General features: G+C 45.8%; 2 protein-coding genes and 1 long non-coding RNA gene across 6 annotated transcripts in view; 1 reads left to right on the forward strand and 2 right to left on the reverse strand.

Moving 5' to 3' along the window:
* LOC133972117 (uncharacterized) overlaps positions 1 to 345 on the forward strand; it is a 2,017-nt gene extending 1,672 nt beyond the window's left edge. The window contains exon 3 of the long non-coding RNA XR_009924430.1: positions 24 to 345. This is a non-coding gene — a long non-coding RNA (uncharacterized LOC133972117). The remainder of the gene's footprint in view (positions 1 to 23) is intronic.
* A 648-nt stretch (positions 346 to 993) lies between these two features.
* Positions 994 to 3,390, reverse strand: ndufs5 (NADH:ubiquinone oxidoreductase subunit S5). The gene is made up of 3 exons (XM_062409355.1): positions 3,264 to 3,390; positions 1,914 to 2,133; positions 994 to 1,180 (listed from the first exon to the last, which is right to left on the reverse strand). The coding sequence occupies exons 2-3, from the start codon at positions 2,127 to 2,129 to the stop codon at positions 1,076 to 1,078; spliced, it is 321 nt and encodes a 106-aa protein (XP_062265339.1). The 5' UTR covers positions 2,130 to 2,133; positions 3,264 to 3,390; the 3' UTR covers positions 994 to 1,075.
* Positions 3,391 to 5,139: 1,749 nt separating this feature from the next.
* rnf19b (ring finger protein 19B) overlaps positions 5,140 to 20,000 on the reverse strand; it is a 27,149-nt gene continuing 12,288 nt past the window's right edge. For all 4 annotated transcript variants that reach the window (XM_062409412.1, XM_062409415.1, XM_062409414.1 and 1 more), the window contains exons 3-10: positions 13,134 to 13,333; positions 11,070 to 11,214; positions 10,471 to 10,633; positions 9,308 to 9,422; positions 9,004 to 9,144; positions 8,735 to 8,924; positions 8,140 to 8,274; positions 5,140 to 7,271 (exon numbers count right to left, since the gene is read on the reverse strand). In XM_062409412.1, coding sequence (XP_062265396.1) covers positions 6,824 to 7,271; positions 8,140 to 8,274; positions 8,735 to 8,924; positions 9,004 to 9,144; positions 9,308 to 9,422; positions 10,471 to 10,633; positions 11,070 to 11,214; positions 13,134 to 13,333 — 1,537 coding nt within the window. In that variant the 3' untranslated portion in view covers positions 5,140 to 6,823. The remainder of the gene's footprint in view (positions 7,272 to 8,139; positions 8,275 to 8,734; positions 8,925 to 9,003; positions 9,145 to 9,307; positions 9,423 to 10,470; positions 10,634 to 11,069; positions 11,215 to 13,133; positions 13,334 to 20,000) is intronic.

Below are 20,000 nucleotides of genomic sequence, written 5' to 3' on the forward strand. Positions count from 1 at the left end.
CCATTTGTGTTTGATTCACACAGACGACCCGTGGAGTTTAATGGAGAAACGATTTTAAGACGTGACACTGAACTGAATACACAGTTTAGAGTGTCGTGAGGCCGGCTGACTGCTCCAGGCCACTTCCACACCAGTGGAGTGTTTGAAGAAAGAGTCAAACATCCCTCACACCGAGTTTGTCCTGACGTGAACTGGACGATAACTGCTCCTCAGATCAGTTTTCAGCTTCTAACTCAGATTTCTAACCAACTTGTTTCTGTTAATAATGTGTAAAACACTCTAAGGGGAAGTATCCAGTAGAAAGATCTGCTTGTGAATCCAGGAAATAAAAAACAGTCAGTTTTCCAGTGACTTGTTGAAGTGTGTGTTCTTGGCTCCACCTTGTGGTCACTCGTGGAGCCTCTAAATCCCATCAGCCTGATTTAAACGCTGGTAATTGAATCAGGAACGTCTAAGAGCATCCATTCATGTGCGCGTCTCCTCGCAGAGTGGACCAGTCGTCCCCCGGGAGCGTTTACTCGCTCAACTGCTTCATGATTTACTGAAATCAGGTCAGCGGGTGAGGAAAATGGAGCGAAGCTTAACCTCCATTCAGAGCAGAGGCGCAGATGAACAGGGTGCAGGCTGATGTTAAATCCATCCACACGGGTCATAAAACCTGCTGCAGGGAGGTGATGAACCCATTATTAAATAAAACCCACACGTTTGCTTTGGGTCAGAAGTATTAACGTCTTTTATATTGTGCCAACCTGAGAGGGGGTTTGAATTTATTGCCTCGATAATAAAACTGAAAATAAACAAGAGCGGATAAAGGAAAAAAGGACTGAAGATATTTGTACTGTACAGAAAATGAACAACTCCATATTAATGCCTCTGGATTTAGAAGGAGATGTTCTTAAAAGCTCCTGTAGGTGTCCCAACACTTTTGTCCGTATATCAGAACAACGAAGAAGAAGAGAATGTGATGGTGAAAGGAAGGACAAGAAGAAGGGGAAAGGGGGATGATAACATTTATTTGCAGAACAGGAAATAGTTTTCTATACACAAGAACAGGGTTGTGGTGAGTTGCGCTCCCTCACAGCGATGGGCTGCCCTTGCCTGTGTGGCAGGGAGGTGGCGTGTAGGTTCCCTCCTTCACCATCTTGTCGCGCTGCTGACGGATCACATGAAGCCTCTGGTGCTGCAGCGAGGAAGAGGAGGAGAAGACGTCAGGGTTGGCAAGGAGAGGGAATTAGAACATAAAGGAAATAAAAGAGATGGTTCTGCATCCATCTTTCTTCTGATTATCTTTTTTTTTTAATATTTTGCTCAATGCATCATATGTCCCTGTGAGATACAGTTCTACTCAGATAATCCTACTTATTTACTGTAATATTAAAGTCTCAAATACACAGAGGTAACACAATCCAACACTACACAAGGCCTTCCATTAGTTTGGGAAATTCTGCACACAAAAAACAACAAACACACAAGCAGCACGAGAAGAGCTGAAGCTGAAATATGTCTGAGCACCAAAATATAATAAAGAGCAAGTGAACAGATTGAGCACAAAGAGAGAATCTAAAGCACAAGCAGGGGCTGTTCAGTTGGACTGCAGGGTTTTGAGTGTAAGCATTACAAAATCAATAAGTCCTGCTCTCAGAGTGAAAGACACACCAGTCAACCCCACAACTCACTTCCAAGTTATTTACTTAATGGTGCATTTGATGGGTGCATTAGATGTGACATGAATGAGTCTTAGTTTTACTGCGTTACAATCTGCACTCTGGTCTTTAAAAATAAACAAATATGATGAGTCTGGAGTCTGACTCGATATTGATACAGGTGGGCCTCACAATTGTCTGCTCCATGTTTATTTAACAGGTGACAGGTAGGTTCAAAAACTGTTTGTGAGGGAAAGACTGGACACTCACTGTCTTCTGCCTGTGCATGCACTCATAGAAGTCCTCAAACTCCGGCAGGCACTCCTTCTTGGCGCGGGTCTGCCCGATGCCGTGGCCACACTGAATCCACTCCCTCTCGAAGGCGTGGCAGCGAGACGCCCGTTTGTTGGGCTGCTCTCCGCTCTGCAGCAGCAGCCAGCGGTCCACGTTGATGCCGAGCCGCGACTGCACGTCCACGAATGGCATGATGCTGATGGGGGGGGGGGAGAAGACAGACAAGGAGACACAGGTAAGTCCCTGTTGTTGTCGTAGAAGGGAAACTACAGATCTCTGTCCCTGAAAGCAGAACAAATCTCTGTGACTTGTAGAAACTAAACAAATCATCTGTCTGACAAAAGCTGAGAGAATAACACAATATCAATAATTATCTCAATATGAATGTCATCAATAGCAACATAACAAAGGCACAATATATATTAATATAAAGCTCATGGACAACATACAATTGTTCTACCTCAGATTAGTAACATGTGGTTCTGTTCTGGTGATTCTCTGCTCATGAAGAAGAGCTTGAAACCACAACCTTCACTCAGAAGCAGGAATTTGGTTTTAAAACAAAAGTTATAATATGAAATCTATTAATATGATCATCAATATCGATGACTGTGTGTTGTGTTGTTTTCAAAGATGTGATTAACTCACCGGACACAACACACACGAAGAGTTTTTCACAATAAAACACAAATATTCATAGAATCAGTATAGACAAAAGAGCTCATACATTAAATCATAAGTTATTAACAGATGTATTCAAACATAAAACATTGATTGCAGGTCCTGAATCTATAAATGAGACAAATTAAAAACATCTAATAACAATATTGACACTGAATATTCAGGTTAAGAATCAAGGAAAAAACTGAGACTTTTGTGTTGAATCTCAACCTCGTTACTGTTTATTCAAGTTGGAAAATGAACCAAACAACACGAAGAAGATACATCTGCATGAATTTATGTGTTTATGAGTCTATTTTCTCTGTTAGCAGCCAGCTAGCTAACTAGCTAACCAGCTAACTAGCCATCTAGCTATATAATGACTCCACACTGTTCTATCCAAACAGAACATGAGTCTTTAGACACATTAGTTCACCACGTTGGTTCAGATTGACTCGTTGTTATTTATATTTTCATACTTGGACGCTGTCGACGCTCTCTTCTCCCTCAATGACAGAGTTCATGCTAACGACGAGCCGCCATGATTCAACCCTGTTTACATGTTGTAACGTAACGCACGCGACAACAACACGAGAATAAACAAACCCCGCGATGCTCAGATAAACTCCACGTGTTGTTTCAAAGTAGATGAATAAAAAGCTTTACCTGGTTTCTGTAGGCTTCGCTTTAACCTTCCTGCGACACCACACGTTCTGCTTTACGACACAGAAGCGCAGCACGACAAGTTGTCAGGGTTTACGGCGGTGGGAGAACCACCCTGAAGGCGCGTTACTGCCCCCTGCTGGACTGGAGTCTGGATGAGTAATGAGCGCTCCTGACCTCCTGACCCATTGATTGCTGCACTGGGGAGGAGACAGATCTGAGCTTTGAACAACTCGCTCTTTTTCATAAACCATAAGTCCTACCTGTGAAATAAAAAAAACACGGGGACGCCAAGACTCTGTCGAACACAGACATGATTATATTTTTTGATAAAGTTAAAACACGTGACTGTGGGAGCGAGTTAGAGAAGTGTGACTTTGATCCAGCAGCAGCAGCATTATTGCAAAAAGATCAAAGACATCAAAGCCACTTACAATCACACTTAACTGACCAGAGGAAGGGAAACTGCTCAGAGCCTCCTACAGAACAACAGCAGCACAGACTGGGACGAGTCAGCAGCTGAGACTCAGAGGTGGAGATGAGCGGGGTTGCGCGCAGGAACTTTAACATTAAGGACCGGATGAGCTCCAGGGAGAAGAGGTGGAGTGGGCGGAAGAGACGGATGCTGGCGGACATCGCGTCACTGGAGAGAGACTTGAAGGAGGCCAAGGCGGTGCAGAGAGACGCGTCGGAGTCGATCCTGCACCTGAGCAAGCTCACCGAGGAGCAGCGGGTCAGCAAGCAGGAGATGGAAGGTGAGCTGACGCAGTACAAGACGAAGTACGAGGAGGTCACCTGGGAAAAATATAAACTAATGGTCAATTTTGAAAGTACAAATACCGCGCTGGCCAATAAGAACGAGCAGCTCATGGAGACACTGAAGACCATGCAGACTCGGATGCTCCAGAGAACTGACGGGGACGCGAAGGTCAACTTTCTGACAGGTCTGCTCAGGAGCGAGCAGGCGGAGAAAGAGACCTTCCTTCAAACCATCAAGGAGCTGGAAGCTCGAGTCGAGGCCATGGAGGTGCAGATGAATCTTGATCTCATGGAGAAACTGGAACGGGGCGACTCAGGTCATCTGCACTGTGACTGTGCAGATGAAAGTCAAGGATCTGGAGAATCCCCTCAGGAGAGAGCCAGTTGAAGGCATGGAGGAGGAATGGCTCTCCAACACCACAGGTCAGAAGATGGAGATGGAGGATCTCAAGCTCCTCAACCTGAAGAGCATTTAGCTCCGGGTCAGGGACATCAGCTCAGTCCTGTTTGTTTCAGATTTAGACTTTGAGAGAGAACATACTGAAACACGTGTCATCACCGTCTTTTCAGACACACACCTGTTCTGCAATAAAACCTCCATGTTCAATTTGTGTTGAAACTGTGTCTTTGTACGTTGTGTGTTTATAAAGGGAGGGTGAGGGTCAATAACAGAAACAGAACCACCGGAATAAGAACATCTAAGAACAGACAGTTCTGGATTTACTTTCAAATGACACTTTTATCCAGTTGCATTCAACACGGGGACATTCGGTGCTCAGCATCTTGTCCAGGGACACTGTGGCAGGGCTGGGATTCGAGCCGTCAACCTTCTGGGTGGAGGAAGAGAGAAAAAGTGGTTCCCAGATGTTTTTAGGCAAATCCAAATGCCCTCTTTTTAAAATGGTTTGTCTTCACTCTCTTTTCTTGACTCGTCACTCTGCATCACTGCAATATTTCAAACCTATTTAATGAATTATAACGTCTCAGATTCAAGTCAACTCTCTTTGGAAAAAACTGCAATATTTCTTAAATGGTTTCAATGTCAATACACTTTATAAAATTGTGTTTCAAACAGACAACAACAAAAGATGTTTCCCAGTGTAACAAGAACAACAACTCGTTTCTTTGGTGCAACGTCAGATTGTGTTTATTTTTTCCCTCTCAAAGGTCGACAAGTTGTCGTTCACAGTCCTGCTTGTACAACCCCACACGAGGCGGAGCTCCGACAGTGACAGGAAATACACAAACAGAACAACCACACTTAAATACAGTATTGCTATCTATATACTCTAAAACCTTTTCAAAAGAAGACAGGAACCAGTGACGTTCATTCAGACTCGTTCAGGAAGGTTCGGTTTCCGTCCGTTAGCACATGTTCTCTGTGTTTTCTCACAGGCAGCCAGGAAACGAGTGATAGCTGCGGACCGAGAGAAGCACTGCTGAGTTACACAAGCAGCTAAATCCATAAAGCTACTCTGAGATGAACGAACGGTTCCCAGGCGGAGTCCTCGTGGACTGAAGGAGAACCTGCAGAACCTTTTTACACAGAAGCACAGAGGTGATACAAAGCTAAGAAGCAAGTCAGGCCAGTGAGGATGATTAAGAAAAAGCTTATTGGCATCGACAATCAAAGTGTTTGGCTCCAAAAACAAAGTGTCATCGACCGATAAAAGAAGATTAAGACAACATGACATCATAAAGAAAAAGCTAAAGGTTGTTATAGTCCTTGGATTATAAATGGGATAAAACATGGGAAGTCCTCTAGGCTGAAAATAATGAGTGATACATTTGACAAAGTGTTAAGTTTTTCATCGTGGTTATAAAATGTGTTACATCCGACATGAAAGGCCTTTCGGTAGCTGATTCATTTTAGTTGTACCACAAACGTTTTTTTTATGCAACTGAAGTAAACAAACTCATAGCAACAGATGACGAAGATCAAAAAAGATAAATACGGTAAATTCAGATAAAGTGCACGAGTGCTCATTCAAAGACAGAGTGGGACAAACAGGTACATTCATCTGGAGTCCATTCACAACGCACACAAACACGCACACGCACACAACATTCAAGTGGGTCAGAGTCTGTTCACACAACAGAAACCCACACCACCCCTCCTCTTCCTCCTCTGTGCAGAATAACGTGAGATTCGAGTACAGCTTCTCTCTTTAAGTAAACTTTAACTTTCACTAGTGCAACAGAAACTCGCCGCCCCCTTTTTAAAACTCTCTCACACAAGACACGGCTCATGCAGACTCATGCACACGGCAGATGATTCAAGTTCGAGGGTCATCAGAATATAAATAGAAGAGAACGGGAAAGTAAAGCCACAATAGTTGAGTCCACATTCACTCTCACACTTTGTTATAAACATCCCCCTGTCGTCAGCTCACATCCTCACAACAGTCCGGCTCCCTCCGCTGTGCTTTGGTGCCATTTCACCTCGTTCCATAATAACTTTTTGTTGTACTTTCTTCATGTGGAAAATCTGTACCTCTTATTTTTTCTCTTTTTTTTTTGCTTAAGTAGCCAAGGCATTTTGCACCGAGGAGTAAACATGAATCATCATCTTTTAAATGTCAGAGGTAGAAACCTGACAGTTTACTCAGTGAGGAGATTGACAGGTGGACAGATAAGACAGGCGGACGACAGGAAGCGGACTCTGTCGGTGGTGAAGACGGAGACCGTGAGTCGTGAAAGCAGCAAATGAGAAATGGCGACAGAAAGACAGAATGGAGAAAGGGAGAGTTTAAATGTAAATGTCGTGGATTCGTTTTTGTGCAATCCCGAGAGCGAGTTCTCTCTCAGACGTAGAGGATGACGTTGACGTCCAGGGGACAGTGAAGGCCTTCGGTGGGGGGGTTCAGGGCTCGGCAGGAGGGGGGCTGGGGCTGCTGGCCCGCCCCCTGGTGACAGCTTTTGGGGTGAGGCGAGTCACAGTCGTCCGACGTCAGCTCCGCGATGTCGTCTGATTGTGTGTCCGACATCTCCAGGTCGCTGCGGATGCTCTCCGGCTGAGCCAGGGTGACGTCTCGGAGCCCCTCCCTGATTGACACCACGGACGACAGGCCCAGCGCGGAGCCGGATAAAGCCCCGCCCCTTCTGGAGCTGCAGTCCTGAGGCTCCTCCCCGCCGGATGCGGTGGCCATGGCGGCAGAGCCCGGAGGAGGGGTGAGGTCCTCCTCGCTGGTCAGGCAGAGATGGCTGGGTTTGGTCTCGATGTCCACCTGGATCTCCAGGTTGGTGCAGTCCCTGCAGAGACACGGGTTCACAGCAGGTCTCAATGAAGCACCAAGAGAAACACACACTTCTATAGGGATTCAATCTGCTCTCAATAAAGAGGATTTGATGAGAACAACTCAAAAGTATTTAAAGAATGAATGTCTTGACTCATAGACTGAATATAAAGATGGTCTCAGCTGTCAATCATGACATCACACCACATAGTATCATCAGAAACATGAACAAACATCAGTGGAACAAGAACTACCTAAAATGCTTGGTCCCATCCGCTAACATGGAGGAGGTGAGGTTAATGACCTATACTGCAGCCAGCACCCTTCTTTATGTTTATGTTTTTCTCAACTACAGATAGTTTTTTATCAAATTATTAAAGATTATTTATAAAGGTTAAGTGAAAGAAGATATTTGATGTGTAACATGTTTAGGAAAACTTGGTTTTAAATGTCTAGAAAACTAGAAACAACTTTTTCAAGCCCCTGATTAAACTTTGAATCGTGACTAAATACTGGGGCACGTAAACACTTTTGAACTGTGATGATGAATCAGTTCCAGATTCTTCTCAGAAAGTGATTTTGTTTCCATCTTAACGACCGTCACCTCAGCTCCGACGTGATATTGTGACGTGGTTAATTTACTGTGAACAGAACCTGTCTTTATATCACAGAGGGATTTGTGCAGCTTTAGGCCAAGCGGCCACAGAGGAGAAAACAACATGACATCTTGGCATCGAACCGCCGAGTCATCAGATTAGTTTTAATCCTGTTTTCACGGTTGCATCACATCCAAGTCTGCGGACCGACCTAACTCAGAAGGAGAGGAGACGAGTGACAGAACGGACATGAGAAGAATGAAAGAAGAGATCCGCCTCGGCTCTCACCTGTCAGGTAGCGTGTAGGACGAGATGATGGACCCGGCCATCCCTCTGGTGCTGGCACAGTCGCTCCCGGCTCCCAGGCTGCCCGTCTCCCTCTGGGCGGATTCCTGAGCCAACTCGGCTGCTTGAACCTCCAGCCTGGAGCAGAACCCACATCCACAATGACCCAGTGCTCTGCTCTGTTCATACTTAACATAAAAAACAATCTAACTGGACGTGTTATGTTTTAGAATGTAAGCCCTCTGGATTCTATGCCTCCTCCTGACCTGTATTATATTATGTCTCTTTGCTATTTTCAACTGTGTGGATAAAGAAATTACAATTCCCACAAATTCCTGCTTCCTGCTTCCTGTTCCTTAATATATTTGTGTTGTTAAAAAAAACAGTAGAAATAAATGCATCTCGCGATTAAAGAACCAAGTTTCATAGAAATCACTTAGTTTGTGTTTATGCGTTCGGACAGGGGGTGAAAACATAACCTCAAAACTTGCTCTCTGTGTAAAAAGTAAAGAATAAAAACTAAAAGCCTGAAATGCTGCAACTCTTCATCTTTAACTTGACCTGAGTCCAGATTTGTAACTTCATCTCTGGTCCTCACCTGCTGTATTTGCCATTGCGTGTCCCCAGGGCCCCCCCCGCCAAGGTGTTGAAGTGGGGTGTGCCCCCCAGAGTCCCGGGGGCCACAGAGAGGCCCTCACTGGGGGAGGTGGTGCTCAGAGCGCTGAGCGCCCCGTCCAGACTGCTGTCGCCCAGGCTCGGAGACTTGAGGGCACGCCACGCGTCCGCCACTGAAGAGACAGAGAGAAATCAAACACGTGAGAACCCGGACACATCGAGGGACACTGAGCCGACAGGATCGTCTCTCACCTGTGATTGGTCCGTCGTCCTCATCGAAGTCGATTCTCACACCTCGGCCCTTCCCTCGGCTCACGCCACAGCCGCCTCCTCGACACAGAGAAATGGGAACCACGCCGTACACGTAGGCCAACATGATGGGAACACCGATGCCTGGAAACAACAAAAACACAGATTCAATAAAGTTTCATCCTCTTTTTGTCCGAATCTAAATAAGTCGTCAGGAAGCATCAGCAGCCGTGTGTCTAGACGCTGGTAAACAAACTGTCCCTGGCTTGTCCGGTCCGTCAGCCTCAGGGACAGACGAGGCTCTTACCCACGCTGACAGCTGCGATGACAGGGGCAGTGATGATGGACAGGGCCACGCCCCCTGTGATGGCCAAGTTCCTCCGGTGACGGGACGACTTCTTCAGCTCGTAGTGGGCGTGGATCTGCGGCGGAGGAGGAGAGAGAGAGAGGGACGGTTTGACACGTTTCAAAAAGACGAGGGAGTCAGTGTGTTCGAACAGTACTTTGAAAATTAGATTTATAATGTGTTGGTATCATTTAAAATAATCTGAAAATAATGTCTTTGTTAGAATAAGGCTTTCATAACTTAATAATAATAATATAATAACTAACTAACTTGGTAGTTGTAGGTTTTTATCCAATGACGACTGACAGATTCATTACATAATTCTGATTAGTAGCTTCATTCTTGTATCTGGTGTAAGTTGGTTTATGTTGGAACTATTTTACCAAGATCAATCTTGTATTCATCTAATTTACAACCTTTATTAAATTTTTGTATCATATTTTTCAGCACATTTAATTGAGCCTGGTTAAATACTATTAGACTTTTAGAGCATGAACTCTCAGGATGTCTAGGTTGTCATCTTTTAAACATCAGGTTCTTTAAACGCTCCTGGAGACACGTGAACAAAAAGTAAAGACAAAGTGAGTGTGAGAGTTTCTGGAGGCTTCAACGTGCAGTTCCATTACTCTCCTCAGGGGAGTGCTACAGAATCATCACCAGCATCACAACATCACCTCCTCTCTCTTGTGCTTTGTTTGAACCAGACAGAGCTTTGACATCATCGTTTTTATGGAGAAATGGAAACATGAAACCTGGAAATGATGTGCAAGTGCTCGGCAAGTGCTATGATCCCAATCCACCAGAAGATGGCGCAGTAATTAAGGAGCAAAATGCAATATTTGTAAAAGCCACACCCTCACACCAACAGTCTGCCTCATTTGAAAAATCTGAGATAAACATTTCAACTGGAAACAAAATGGGTTTAAAAAAAGCAGTTTGACCAGTTTGATTTGAAACCATGTTTTACTGGTTTTAGTTTAAATTCAAACAACCAAACAAGAGGCACAAGAACCCAGGATTCTATATCCGATCAATTAAGTGATGAACTAACAAACTGAGTAAAACGAGATGGAGGAACAGATTCACTGTCTGAATCCAAAGTTTCTTCTTCTGCTGTTTCTCACCTTGCGGCCGACGTAGACCGGGATGCCGATCACCATGGCGGGAACGGCGATGCCCGCGATGAGGGTGATTCCCACCGGAGCTCCGATCAGAGTTCCCAGCTGCCACAGAATCTTCTTCTTCCTGCCCCAAGGCTTCTTCCCCCAGAAGGTGCAGCCGGATGGACTGATGAGAGAAACACAGGGGGGGGGGGGTTAAGGTTGAAATCTATATGTTTGAAAGGCAAGAAGGTTATTTTGTATATTTGTTTTTTAAGAGGAACAATGGATTCCTTAAATCATTTAACATGGGAATTGAAGTTTAAATCCAAAATTACAGGATTTCTGTCGTGGTTTTCAAAGGAAGAAAGTGAACTCATCTGCACAGATTTGAAACCTGATGTTATCGTTTTATCTCCAGTGGGAAATCTTAAACTGAGGAGGACCCAGGAGTGAGCCTTGGGGAACTCCACATATATTGTATGTTTGCTCAAATCCCTTATTACTCATTGAAACAAAACTTTGAGCACGACCCAGTTATTTTTTTAATGTTCAACGAGGACTAATAAAACTGGAGCTGAGGTGTCATTTGAATGTCTCCTGGTTCAAATGGCTGCTCCTACCTGAGGTAGTGCAGGTCGGAGATCTCCTTCATGCAGAGCCAGCAGAACTCGCAGCCGCAGACGGCGCAGGTCATGTGATTGCAGCTGCCGTCGTTCATCTTGATGATGTAGGCGCCGCAGCGAGGACATGGCTTGATGTCGTCAGCTGGAGACAGAGCACAAACAAAGTGAGATGAGGAAAAATGTCTATTCTATATTTTTGTGGGATATCATTTACAAAGCAGAGATATTAGAGGAATATTTAAAAAGCTGATTCACTCTTCTGTTCAGATTCATTTAAGTCTTTATGCCGAGCTAAGCTAATTAGTGATGAGATCTTCTGATCAAGATCTATTTCTTGTATATTCCCCAATGACTCAGCCTGAAGTTAGAGGTTTTTAAGATCTACAACTGTTTCTTCATGTTCCTCAGATCATCTCAAAATCTAGTAAATTTCTTAAAGAGGTGTGTGTGTGTGTGTGTGTGTGTGTGTGTATCAACCTGCAGAGTGAAGTCAAAGGGGTTAAACGTTGCCTCCAAAGTAAAAATAATTAAAACACATCCTTCAAATGTTAGAATCGTTTGAAGAAGAAAAAATAAAACTCCATCTCTACAATTGTCCCCTTCATTGTGTGTTTTCCGTTCCTCCCCTGTCGGCACTAGAATCAAACCTCATTAGATGAATGGATTGAACGATCGCAGCACTTTGTCCTCTAATGCGTTTTCAGGGAAAGACAGAAAAGAAGCCAGAAATCATCAATCAGTTGTGTGTTGGAACTCCGGCTGCTGGGAACGCTGTCTGCTCTTTAAAGGGCATTTTGGCATTTGAAGACATTCGAAGAGACGGTTGAAGTGGGTTCGGTGTGTGTGTGTGTGTGTGTGTGTGTGTTATTGTTTGTGTACTCTGTATTCTGCTGAAGTGACTCAACCCCCCCCCCCCCCCCTGTCTTTCTTTGACCCTTCACTGTCTTCCTATCCTCTCTCTTTTTTTTCTCCTATGCCTCTCCTGTGTCGGGGGAGAAGCAGCCGCTCTGACAGAGCGACACGGGGGGGGGGGGGGGGGGGGCTGGACTGTTTAACGAGTCAGTGTCGGTCGTCAGTTCCTCTGAACACTTGGCAGAGAGACGCAGACTGGAAGTGATGGAGGATGAAGAACGGCTGAGGAACAGCTGGAGGGATTTTCACTTAATAGATATTTAATCAAAACGCACACACAGACACACACACACACACACACACAGTATTTATGATGTGTGTGTGTTTGTAATGCATCTGTCATCACTACAATAACACTGGTATCTGTTTACCCTCTTTACCGTGTTTACTTTTCTACTTGAGTAAAAGTAAATACTTGCTTTTAAATAAACTTTAGCTCTGAAAAGTATTTGCAGTTTGTTCCTATTTATTCCTTCGTGCCGAAAATCAATAAACATCTTAAAGAATAATTTAGTTTGTCGTATTATGTGTGTGGTATGAAATAAAATGTCAAAAAAGGGAAAAGTTTATTTTAAGCAGCTGTCACTGTTTCCTAACAATCTAGTGTTGTTGTAACTGAGAATGTTTTTCTCTTCTGCAATTTTAAAAATATTTCCACACCACACGAGTCACAAGATGTTGTTTTGCTGATAATATTTAATAACACAAACTTAGTTCTTATTTTTTATTTTCAGAAGCCTGGAGGAAACTTTTAAAAACAAACCTTAAACTGACAGTTTCGAACATTCCTCGAATACAACGTTTGAGAATCTGACCTGACGGAGAGTTCAGCCTGAGCAGAGTCAAGGTGACATTTTAAAAAGCTGCCTGACGGTGATGCTCGGTGCAGCAGTCACGAAACTCCCCGGCAGAGAAGCTGTGGTATAAATAGTGTCTCACGGGCGATTGAACACTTCAAGCTTTCCCCCGGCAGCGGGAACGCCGGGGAGCCGCAGACGAGTTAGACAAGTCTGAGTCGAGGCTCTGACAGACGGAGGAGACGGACATGTGATGAAGTCTGAGAGAGACGGACCCACTGAGAGTATTTCAGGTTGGAAAAGTTTCTATCCACACACATTGTGCAGAGTTGTGTGTCCTCCAGGTACTCACCAGCTCCCTGCTCCTGGGTGTAGCTGGGGGAGTGGTTGCTGTGGGTGTGCAGGGACTGGGCCCTCTGCTGCCGGGCGGAGTCACAGGTCTGGTTGGGGTGCCAGGCCTGTTTGCAGTGGTAGCAGAACTCGGCGCCGCAGCCCTCTCTGCGACAGACCAGCCGGGGGCAGCTGGCACAGCCCGAGGCGATGACGGCGAAGCTGAGCGCCAGGCGAGGGAGAGGAGGAGGAGAAAGAGAGGATGAGAGAAGGAAAACAGTTGTGATCTTCATGAGGCGATGACTGAGGAGCCTTCAGTAAATTAAAGCTGTTCTCAAAGTGACACTGAATCAAAGCTGCGGATCAGAACGACTCCAGAGTGAAGCTGAATGAATAAGACTCTGATCCTCAGCTTGTTTCTTTTGAGTCTTTTCGTTATTAAAAGTTCAAGTTGGCTGGAACTCGACATGATCTCTGCTTGATGCGACACTTCCTGCCACGGTAACAAGTGAAATATTCAAACCCCCCCCCTCACGTTTAGCAACACACGTTAAGAAGTTCTCCAACATGGCCGCTGACAGACCCATTAACAGAGCCTGGGAGCTCTTTGTGGACTGAGAGAAGTTTGATCGATGGACAGAGAAGAGGAAAGAGTCGGGATGAGGTCGATCAATGTGGATCTCACAAGTGAAAGGAGCCGAGTGGGAACAGTTGTGATTTGTGACAGATTTAAAAATGCATCGATGAAAGAATTGAACATCATCAGTCAAATTTCTGTTTTGTAGATTACTTCACAAACACCAGAAAGTCCCAAAAGTTCATTTAAATGACAATGTTTTACAAACTCAACAAAAAAAAATATCTCACTTTAAAAGAAAAGGACAAATGAAATCACTTGTTCTTTAGCTCTTAGCTACAGAAGCTTGAAGATCAAAAGAAACATTAAAGTTGATCTCGACATTTGAAGATTAATCTCAACATTTCAACATTTCAAAATGGAAACCCTTCTTATTTCCAGCCCTGACAATCTTCTGTACTTTGATAAACTTTGAAATTCTTATCAAAACTTTATCACACTAAGCAAATAATTATGAATGTTGGTTAAAAATAGCATCAAGGCGTTTTGGCAACATACAGACAAATAAGGGCTTTTAAAAAAGAGGGCGAGCTGAGAGATGAGATGTTGTCAGTCACTGGAGGAATCACAAAGGAGAGCTGTCACCCAGCTAAGTGGGAGAACACATGTTGGAGGAGTGATAATAAAACGCTCACAGGGAGTTGAACCCTTTCTGGATGGAAACAAAGAAGTTGCCAGTTTTCAGCACATTAGTCGTTTCCAGGCGTCGCAGTGACAACGAGGAAAAGCTCTGAGATGTGATAACAGCGGAGAACTTGTAATTGTTTTGCCTACGACACAGCGGCCTCGACACGTCCCTCATTACCAGCTCCTGTTGACAGGCCTGTCCTCACAACTGGAGTCATTAATGGAAATCACAGGAGACAAGAGTTTGACTTTCTCGGGACAGGAGACACACTTCCCTCTGAGGATTCACACAATGCTTTGGTTTAGACACACACATGATGAAACAACGGCTTTTTGAACGTGTCCACAGGGTTCTCACCAGGTCCCAAAGGTCAGGAGGTCACGAAACTGACTCATAAACTTTCATAAACTTAGAAACTTTCAATCCAAGTGAGGGGGGGGGGGGTGTAAACACAGAGATGCTACATTTGCATTTTTCTTTCTGCAGCATCAGCGACTCTGCTTTAAGCTCCTGCAAACAGAAACACAACAGCTCACATTCAGATGAGTCATGAACCAGCTCTTCACAACTTAACCGTTTCCCTGCTCTCTACGAGTTCAACCTCAAATTCCAAAATAGATTTAAAGGCTCGTTTTAGACTCTGTTGATCGGATAAACTTTTAATTTGACAGACGAGAGAGAAAAGAGAAGAGACGCAGTTAAAGGCAGAAAATTAAAACCACAACCTGCAGCTGAGGCACACGGCTTCAGTTTCTGTCTTGATTCTGCCCCGGCTCAATAACTTCAGGTCACTTTGACAGTTTCAGAGAGAAGAGCTGCAAACAGGCCGGTGCAGGACGAGCACTTCACTGGTTTAAGGCCGAGTTCCAATAAACCTCTAAGATCAGAAGCTGCAACTCAGAAGGTCGGAGGAACCCAACGACCCCTGACTTCACAATCCAAAATAGTTGACGCATTTAACCAACAACCACAAGTGTGAACCTCAAATCAGAGGTTTTGCCAAATTCATTTGAACAGTTGGTAACAGGCTGCCGCTGGCACGCCCCCAGCAACAACTGCCACCGAACAGACAGAGGATTGTGTGATTCTCCTGGGCAACTCGGGACTGGTGGTGGTACAGGGCCCGGCCAGTGACCGGGAACACATCCCAGTGCCGACTCCCACCTTCTGACTGGTGGCTTCAGAGGGAGCGACAAGGTCTGACAGGAGACGCGAGAGAGAGAGAGGGGGGGGGGGAGAGGGAGAGCGAGAGAGAGAGAGAGGGAGAGAGAGAGAGAGAGAGAGAGAGAGAGAGAGAGAGAGAGAGGGAGAGAGAGAGAGAGAGAGAGAGAGGAGTTTAATGAGCGCTGACATGCTGCGTGTTGAGATCTCCACCGATAGACACCTGGGAATCCTGCTGAGCCTGTGAATGCCATGATACCACACACGCACATGCACACACACACACACACACACACACACACACACACACGCTCACACACGCACACACACGCACACACACACACACACTAATAGCAGGCTGGACGTGCATTAGTCTGACTCAAAAACACGAGCTTTACACGTGGGTCAACGACAAAAGCACAACAAGTAAGAACAAACACACACACGCACACAAACACACACAAAAAAGCCCCGTCAAACTTTTTAATTAACGCACATGCAGCAATGTGCACGTATGGGAATTCACACTAATTAACCACCACACACTGTCACACAAAGACAGTTTCACACCAGCGAATGAACACACACGCTGCAAATCCTCAGCCTCAGACACACACACACAGACACACACACTGAGTTCAGTTGTATTGATCTCTCCTCTCCTCCTGTTACCCCTGGCAACGCTCCCTCTACGCCGCATTGATAGTCACCATAGCAACTGGCGGCGGCGGTCCTCTCTTCGATCTGATTGGTCGCTCGGCGCTGACACTCACGATGCTCGCACCTCATTGGCCGGGCGGCAGACGGCAGGTCAGAGGTGAGCGACTGAAGGAGCCGGTTAACGAGGTTTTTCCTCCGGTGACGCAGACACACAACCAGTGGAGGACTATGGTGGTGTTGAGTGTGTCACTGTGTGTGTGCTGGTGAAACACTCGGAGACTCATTGTGTGTTTGTTTTTTTTACCCTTGAGCTTTTTTCAGATGCTGATCCTGATTCGTCCTTTCACATCTCAAAGGTTCAGTGTCGTCTGGCGGTGAAGTCGACCTGAGATAACCCTCCTCCACGAGGCTGGGGGGGGGGGGGGGGGCTGCTTACTGGAGGACACACCAACACAAACGTCTATGTGCGGTTCACAACGTAAACCGTTCATCTCCCCGGCCTCACACTCGACAGGTGAATTGTTAAGGACCCAGATGCAGTTTTAAATCTGGTGATACTTTCTATATAACTGGAGCAAATCACCACCCGGTCATTCTGTTTGTATTTGTGTTGGATTCACACACTCACACATTGTGTAGGCGGAGCTTCTTCTCTATCAGGAGCAGCTCCGGCTTCAGCATCGTCCCCCGACGTTGCACTTTGCTCAACGTCTCTTGTTTAGTTAAACAAACTCGACCAATCTATTGATTTATCTTAATGTGATGTTACATCATGTGGGATATTGGTCATGGAATCTAAACAGGCCACCATTTCAACACAGTTTCCTACTTGTTGCTTATGTTCTCGTGTGAATCTTTCAAAAAAGGAGAAAAATAAAAAATCCAGGTCACATTTACATAACTTTCCTACAAGCCAGCAGACACACACACACACACACACACACACACACACACACACACACACACACACACACACACACACACACACACACACACACACACACACACACACACACACACACACAGATATAAACACTGCATTGCCAGTAATACTAAAGAGATTCCAACCTATTACACTGTTTCTGTAGAAATGACAGTTTGAAGCTGTGAGGGTTGTGTGTGTGTGTGTTTGTGCATGTGTGTGTGTGTGTGTGTGTTTACGTAGCCGCTCTCTAAGATGAATAATCATTTGGACTTAAGTGGATTTAAAGAGGGAGGCTGAGTCACTGCTGCCGTCACACACCTGGTGGAAATCTGGGTCAGCAGCCGACCAGTTCAAACACACACTTAGGTTGTGTTACCTCAGGACGCTGTTTTAACACACATTTGTCACTTGTGTGCTTATTCTAACACACAAAATAACACAGTGGGGCTGTTTAAATCCGAGCTGAGCTGATCTCTGATGTGTTTAACTATGTGTTGTTCATGTTCTCATAAGCAACAAGGCCTCAGTTCCAAAACAGAAGATGAGCCCCTACAATAAGAGATATTTATTTGGGGTATTTGACTATTATTGATTCTTGTGCATCTTAATTCACACTCTTCTATTTTAATACTCAGTTATTTGACCAATTGATTGATATTTCCTTGATCTTCTGTCTCACAGTGTCGAGCAGAACCAGCAACCCTGTGGCCTTCCCCTGTGAAAGCCCCAGTATTACTGTACAAGACCACAACGGAGTGCATCACTGAAAATCTGCATCGCCTCTTCCTACACACAAACACACACACACACACAAACACACACAATGAATCACTCTTGCTTTCTATGATGAAACAAACGCCTCTCATTTGTTCCAGAACCCAGGCGAGAGCTGCTCGGCCTCCGAAACCAAATCGGACTCTCCCCTCCTCCGACCACAGGCTCTAACCTAGTTTCAGTTTCTCTCCTCAACTTTCAAACGCAGCCGCCTCAGAACGTTTCTCTCTAACGAGCTCACTCTGGTTCCTGTTCTTTCAGGGGCCCGGGACAGAGAAACACAGATCTGAGGCCGAGCTGCTCATCTGAGATCCAGGCAATAACAGCAGAGAGGCTGCGGAAAGAACCCGAACGGCAATTGAGCAAAGGATTGTGTGTGTCAGAGAGAGGGAGAGAGAGGGAGAGAGAGAGGGAGAGAGAGGGGGAAGAGAGGGGGAGAGAGAGAGAGAGAGAGAGGGGGTGAGAGGGAGGGAGAGAGAGGGGGAAGAGAGGGAGAGAGAGGGGAGGAGAGAGGGAGAGAGAGGGGGTGAGAGGGAGGAAGAGAGGGGGAAGAGAGGGGGAGAAAGGGGAGGAGAGAGGGAGAGAGAGGGGGGGAAGAGAGGAGGAGAGAGGGGGGGAGAGAGGGAGGAAGAGAGGGGGAGAGAGAGAGAGAGAGGGGGTGAGAGGGAGAGAGAGGGGGTGAGAGGGAGGAAGAGAGGGGGAAGAGAGGGGGAGAAAGGGGAGGAGAGAGGGAGAGAGAGGGCGGGAAGTGAGGAGGAGAGAGGGGGGGAGAGAGGGAGGAAGAGAGGGGGAGAGAGGGAGAGAGAGGGAGAGAGAGGGGGTGAGAGGGAGGAAGAGAGGGGGAAGAGAGGGGGAGAAAGGGGAGGAGAGAGGGAGAGAGAGGGCGGGAAGAGAGGAGGAGAGAGGGGGGGAGAGAGGGAGGAAGAGAGGGGGAGAGAGGGAGAGAGAGGGGGAAGAGAGGAGTAGAGAGAGGGGGAGACAGGGTGAGAGAGGGGGAAGAGAGAGGGAGGAAGAGAGGGAGGAAGAGAGGGGGAGAGAGGGAGAGAGAGGGGGAAGAGAGGAGGAGAGAGAGGGAGGAAGAGACGGGGAGAGAGGGAGGAAGAGAGGGAGAGAGAGGGGGAAGAGAGGAGGAGAGAGAGGGGGAGAGAGGGAGAGAGAGGGAGGAAGAGAGGGGGAGAGAGGGAGGAAGAGAGAGGGGGAGAGAGAGGGGGAGATAGGAGGAGAGAGAGGGGGAGAGAGGGAGAGAGAGGGAGGAAGAGAGGGGGAGAGAGGGAGGGAGAGAGAGGGGGAGAGAGAGGGGGAGAGAGGGAGGAAGAGAGGGGGAGAGTTGTGTTGTGTTGTGAATCACTGTAAACAAACAACAACTCAATGCAACACAGACCTCCACAAATAGTCCTGTTGAATTCAAGCTTCACCAAATCTCACACACTTAAAGAAATCAGTCTCCTAATATGTCTTCATTAAAGATCCATGAACTATTCCCTAGGGAATCAGAGCAAATATAAAAAAAAGATTTCACAATGTTAATAAAGTTTATAATAGTTAATAAAGTGAATTAATCAAACCGTCTGTCATCGGTTTGGATTTGTTACATTTTCCTTTTCGTTCTCAGTCACCAGTTGAGTTTCTGTATTTCACAATAACTCAGTTTCTCTTTATCAACACTGCGACAATGTGAATTCCCTCGGGGGGGAACACAGAGTTCACTTCAGGTTCTGGGACAAACCAGTGACGCACATCAGTTCTGTAAACTTTACCTTCTACAATCTAATCTCCATCAGACACATGTTCAAGAAACAGGAAGAAGAAAACCAACAACGCTGAAAGTGGAACAGACGAAGTCAAAGCAGCAACTTGAAAACTTGAACCTGATAATAATCCACACAGCTCCGTGAACCCAGCAGGGTTAGGGGTTTGAATCCTCACTGGTTCTATCCTGGAGTTTTGCTGCTTCTCTCTTTTAGTTAATTATTCGTCCACTGGTTAAAACAAAGGGTTTGAAGCTTGTTCAATCTGTTCTGACGACAAAATGATTAAAGGATGAATCACTAAAACAATCAAGAGACTGTGAGCGTCTCAGGTGGCCTGTGTTCACAGAGAGGAA

This window comes from Platichthys flesus, chromosome 17 (assembly GCF_949316205.1).
Source record: "Platichthys flesus chromosome 17, fPlaFle2.1, whole genome shotgun sequence".
NCBI classification, from domain to species: Eukaryota; Metazoa; Chordata; class Actinopteri; order Pleuronectiformes; family Pleuronectidae; genus Platichthys; species Platichthys flesus.